The sequence below is a fragment of the Puntigrus tetrazona genome, chromosome 15, assembly GCF_018831695.1.
Source record: "Puntigrus tetrazona isolate hp1 chromosome 15, ASM1883169v1, whole genome shotgun sequence".
In the NCBI taxonomy this organism is placed as follows: domain Eukaryota; kingdom Metazoa; phylum Chordata; class Actinopteri; order Cypriniformes; family Cyprinidae; genus Puntigrus; species Puntigrus tetrazona.
The window spans coordinates 6248883-6254967 of record NC_056713.1 but is presented as its reverse complement, the minus strand read 5'-3'; the positions used below and the strand labels follow the sequence as shown (position 1 = coordinate 6254967).

General features: G+C 36.4%; 1 protein-coding gene across 1 annotated transcript in view; it reads left to right on the top strand.

Moving 5' to 3' along the window:
• The window catches only part of LOC122359410 (ATP-binding cassette sub-family G member 1-like), a 12635-nt gene that overhangs the window by 588 nt on the left and 5962 nt on the right, over positions 1-6085 (top strand). The window contains exons 3-8 of the mRNA XM_043259705.1: positions 3393-3514; positions 3637-3769; positions 4039-4089; positions 5261-5406; positions 5535-5658; positions 5791-5905. Coding sequence (XP_043115640.1) covers positions 3393-3514; positions 3637-3769; positions 4039-4089; positions 5261-5406; positions 5535-5658; positions 5791-5905 — 691 coding nt within the window. The remainder of the gene's footprint in view (positions 1-3392; positions 3515-3636; positions 3770-4038; positions 4090-5260; positions 5407-5534; positions 5659-5790; positions 5906-6085) is intronic.

The window sequence follows — 6085 nt, the reverse complement described above, 5'->3', positions numbered from 1 at the left end:
ATATGTATATGTATATGTATTTATATTACTATCTATTTTATAAGCTCAAGGAACTCCAGTACATGCCAGAGAAATCTCATAACGTCTGCGCCTTGTCTTTCCATGTATTTTATCTAGCAAGCAGTATGGAGAAGCTGGTGCAGTGCTGTGTTAACTCTGGTGAATGATAGCTCTTGCACGCACAGCAGTTCCTATAGCTTCATGTCCTCCAGCATGCTGAGCTCCACCCACACATGCGCGGCACAAACCAAGCGCACACACAAGACAGATGTATGATAAAATCGCGCAGGTGCACACATGCGCCCTTACTAAATGAAAGAAGGTGAATCATGCGGCGGTGATCTCTGACACTGATAGCAGGCCGCTCCTGAGACTCATATAATCGTAAACATCTCCTATATTAGTATGCCGTTCTTTCATTATTACCTCATACTTCATTATTCAGTCCCTCTGTTGTTCCATCTGTTGGGAAACAAGCTCTTTCGTGTGCAATTTATGTATTAGCAGTTATAGATTTCAGCCTCAGACCAGTATAAACCAGCCTGAACCGGCATAGATTTTTATACGAACTGAATTGTATTTGCTAGATTTACTCAGAGATCCGGATTTACCAAGTTGTTTTCCTCTCAGTTTCATTGCTCTGCAGACTATGTAGGCATGTGGGAGATTTCATTGTGAAGGACGTATTGTTCCTCTCTAAGTACTGCTCTAAGCTCTGCATGATAATGTATGTGAGTACAGACAGAGCAGATAGATTAATAGTGATGTTTAGGCTGATGGTTTTGTTTTTGATGGATGAATACATGCTGCGTGTGGCTTTCCTGCCATTTAACCCTCCTCCTTAGATGTCATACTGCCTCTTCGGTCTGTTTTCTCTCCCAGCCTCTCATCTTTATTGATCCGTCTCTGTTGTTTTTGCTTTTCTGTATTACCTTTGGCCCCTCTCGCTCCACTTTGTCTCTCCCTCTGGATGCCTGTTCACCTGTCACATTTTATGTGCTCTATTCTCCCGCAATTTCTTATCCCTTGTTCTGTTCCTCCTCTCTCACTGCTTTTGGAACGTGTTGAGTCATAAACATTCTGCATTTTTGGATGGTTGCCTTGTTCTGAACCTTTGGGAAGCAGAATACATGGCTTGCACAGATGTTATGCAATACCAGTGCATATGCAAAACGCTCAGTGGTAAAGTTAGAGTTACGGGTAATGCACAGGGCTGCTAACAATCTGCTCTGTGACTATTAAGCTTTTGAACACGGATCTCACAGATCTCTAGAGAGACTGTCCCTGTACTTTAATAGCAGCTAATTAACCCAAAGACACTCTTGTAGCGCACCAGATATTTTATTCAGTTCGAGATCAACGCATCTATTTTACGCATATATACCACCTTCAGACTTTTTATTTGTTTGTTCTGACGCAGAATATGTGATTTTGCACTTTTGGTGTAAGTTATAAAAGTGAATTCTATTACTGTTCAGTTGATTCAGTGTTTGATTTATTAGCATAGCCTGCAGTTTGTACATCAATGCTACATTTTTCACAGCATCACTGCAAATTATTCATAAAGTAATTAGAAGTGCGCTGAGCATTTGTCATGGTTAATCAGTTAAAGTAATAGTTACACTGGGACATGTACAACCTTACAACAATATGTTTTTTTTCTGCATATCATGTGTGGGGCTCCATAGCAACCTGCTATATGTAGAACTGTATATTTAAATATTAAAATTTAATTGTATAACATTTCTTTCTTAAATTTATTTTAAGTTCCAATTCTTGCTATTAACAAACCATTAACTAAATCTTTTGCCTTAATAAACTCCTTATTAATAATTAGTAATGCAGTTTTTAAGTTCACGTGTGTGGTAGGATTTTATGGATGTAGAATATGGTCATGCAAAATAATAAAGCCAAAATGTTAACTTGCTAATATGCAACTGGTTAAGAGTGAGAAGTGGTCCCTATACTAAAGTGTTAGAAAACCTTTTTTAATTAGTGAGAAATTTGACTTTAAAATTATAATTGAGTGTAAAATTATTTAGATTGTACTAACTTTTACTATTTACTATTACTTTCAGGAACCCTCCTAATACTAAATCTGTACATTTCTAAAGCAAGCAAGCATGGACGGCTATTTTATTCCTTATCAGCATATAAGCACATAAGGAATGGATGCATCTATTGACTAAATGTGCTCAAGCTTTCCAAGAGCGTTCTCAGACTGATCCCAGTTCAGCTCATACTATAGCGCAGGCCTATGTAAGAGATCTCCCGCAGTGCTGCTTTGTTTTTAACTTATGCCATAGACGGAGAAATGGATGAATGCGTGAGTAGGTTGATGCTCAGGTTACACATCGTCAGCATGTAGCAAAATCTAAAGATGAATTATTAGTTACAGGATGCAGGGCGTATCATTTGGGGATGAGTTATCAGCATTTAATACTTATGCATGCCACAGATCATTGATATGCAGAGAAGCATACAGGAAATTATAGGGCGAAGGGGGGGTGTTGCCCCTGTCACTCTCTTTCATTTTCTTTTTCTCAATTCTGTCAGTCATCTTGCATCAATTCTTCCATGATGCAAACATAAAAAGGACAGAGAAACGTAAGGAGGAAGAGAGAGAGAGAGAGCAATAAGAGCACTTCACTAATGACTCAAGGCTGTGACTGAAATATAAAGAGACAGATAGACTGGAAAACAACACGTATAACATAAACTCCAAGGGCATCTGGGAGTCTGGACACTACTGTAATGGCTCCTGTTTAATATCAAACAGTGTATTTTTTGTGGGGAAAAAATATTCATTGAACAATATTTGACTGAACTGAAGTAAAGTTGAAAAAGAATTAGCTAGATTCAGCTAGAACAAAAAGAAATAACATTTAAATGTAATGTAAAACTTGATGTAAACTTATTTTTTTGAAAAGAAAAATACATGAAAGAATCTCTATCCATCAAGCTACAGGCAATTTCAACCATTTTATTCTTTTGGTACCTACATCAACAATTTTAGTTAATTTCCTGTATTGTATTGTATTACACAATATAAACTCTGTTCATTGATGTTCATCTGATTTATGATGTATGTTATTGCGTTGTTCATAAAACATAATGTATTAAAAATGAAATGAATCAATGTCATTTGTTTTCCCATGANTTGAGGGTTAATATTTTTCTAGACTGCATAATCAGAGTGCCTTAGGTACACAGTATGTCATTGTAATTCCATCAGATAACTCACAGGTTATTGTATTACTACATGTATTTTGTTGTGCTGCTGTGTTTTTTCAAGCCTATCTGAGTTTGATGCCAGCTAACTCTGTCATGCATTTAATTTGGCAGCTGGTAGCTCTAACTCTAATAAACAGAATGCTCCCAAAATGCTGTGTGCAGGATTTAAGGCCCTTCTGAAGTGTCTTTCTGGAAAATTCTGCAGTCGGGAGCTCATTGGAATCATGGGACCCTCGGGGGCCGGCAAATCCACTCTAATGAACATTCTTGCTGGCTACAGGTAAGCGTGCATGTATGCAAACAGAAGGAATTATGTTCCAGAATTTGGTTCATGTTTATCGCTTTCTAGCCTTTCATTTTACACTCATCAAGTTACCTGTCCCGTTTCCCTTCTTTGTGCAGAGAGACAGGCATGAAAGGTCAGATCCTCGTAAACGGGAGACCCCGTGACCTCCGCACCTTCAGAAAAATGTCATGTTATATCATGCAAGATGACATGCTACTGCCACATCTAACAACACGAGAGGCAATGATGGTGCGTGTCTGCGTGTGTTAACTCAAGACGTTTTATAGCATATGATCAGTAGGTGGCGCTCTAGAATAATTGATTCTGATTGGTCAGTCACTGCCATTTGTGGACAAGCATTTAAAAAATAATCACTAAGCTTCTTTTCTCAATGTATATGTTATGGACACTCATCACAACTCTATCACAACCCAATTCCCTTGGATGATATTTTTTATGAAATTACCAGTTGATTGTACATTTCCCCTTGTTTACTGTAATGTTTATTTTTGGTTTAGGTTTCAGCTAACCTTAAACTTAATGAAACCATGGAAGTGAAAAAAGAACTGGTAAGCAACATTACTGTATGTGCAGAGAATATGTGACCCTGAACCACAAAATTATTTGAAATTCAGATTTATACATCATATTTGGTTGAGATACAACTTGAAAATCTGGAATCTGATGGTGCAAAAAAAAAAAAAAATCTAAATACTGAGAAAATCACATTGAAAGGGTTAGTTCACCCCAAAATGGATACACATGCATAACTGTAATTTTGTTTACGTCTACTAGAGGAAAGTGTGTATGCGCTGCGATACTTTCTAAAATGGTAAATACTAATCAAGTTTTGATATATTTATGGTAGGAAATTTACAAAATAATGGAATATGATCTTTACTTAATGCCTTAATGATTTTTGGCATGAAAGAAAAAACTATATTGATGCATACAATGTATTTTTGCTATAAATATTCCTATTGCTATAAATATTCCCCAGCGACAGGATTAGTTCAATTTCAAACAAAGATTTCCTGATAATTTACTCAAAACAATGTTATCCAGGATGTTTATGTCAACTTTCTTCAGTCAAAAAGGAATGAAGGTTTTTGATGAAACCATTGCAGGATTTAAATCATATAGTGCACTTCAATGGACTTCAAATGGTTGAAGTTTAAAATTACAGTTTCCGTGCAGAGGGCTATAAACGATATCAGATTATAATTAAAGGTTTTATCTAGTGGAATGATCGTTCATTTAAAAATAAATAATAAAACTGCATATGCTTTATAAACACAAATGCGAGCGACCATTTGGGTTTATAAAGCATATACATTTTTATTTATTTATTTTTAATAAAATGACCATTTGTTTCCATAGATAAGACACTTATTCATCATCTGGTATCATTTACAGCCCTTTGAAGCTGCACTGAAACTGTAATTTTAAACCGTTTTTTTAATTTTCAGCCGTTTGGAGTCCATTAAAGTCCACTGTATAGAATCCTGGAATGTTTTCATCAAAAACTATAATTTCTTTTCAACCAAAGAAATAAATACATAAACATCTTGGATGACATGGGTGTGAGTAAATTATCAAGAAATTTTCATTTGAAAGTGAGTACGTTTTGTGGTCCACGGTCGCATATGTATTCTGTTAGGAAATGATAAAAACTGTGGTTATATGGTGATTTAGTTTTTATGCATTTCTTTAGACAAATAATGACATAATGTGTAACAGGTGAATGAGATCCTCACAGCATTAGGACTGCAGGAGTGCGCTCACACTCGCACCATTTCTCTGTCGGGTGGCCAGTGTAAACGGCTGGCCATTGCTCAGGAGCTGGTCAATAACCCGCCTGTCATGTTTTTTGATGAACCCACCAGGTACCCCATTACATGCAGCCTTTATTCTTATTCCCATAATCCTTTAAAAATTCTATGCAGTAATTTTCTCCTTAACATTTCCATTTAATGTCCATAAACGTGCATGTGTGTTTATTTCTGTGCATTAGTGGTCTAGACAGCGCGTCCTGTTTCCAGGTGGTGTCCTTGATGAAATCTCTGGCTCAAGGAGGTAGAACCATCATCTGTACCATCCACCAGCCCAGTGCTAAGCTGTTTGAAATGTTTGACAAGGTAATTGCTGTATTCTAAAATTATATTGTACTGTGAAAATGTGTTTTTGGGTTGAAGGACATTAATGATATTAAGTGTGTGAGGATGTTAATGTCTTTATGTTCTTGTTTAATGCTCTGTTCTTCTTTGCAGCTTTATATCCTGAGTCAAGGTCAGTGTATATATAAGGGAACAGTACCGTACCTTATCCCCTACCTGAAAAACCTTGGACTCCACTGCCCTACGTACCACAATCCTGCAGACTTTAGTAGGTCTACTGTGTATGTGTGTGTAAGCAAGAAAGTGAAAGATAGAAATTGATATGCAGCTAGAAATAGATCTTTATGTATGCTCTCTATTTTTATTTGAATGTTATATAGCACTAAAGTAGCAGTTTGTGGATTCTATATTAGATTGTTTTCCTGCTTCTTTTATATATATATATATA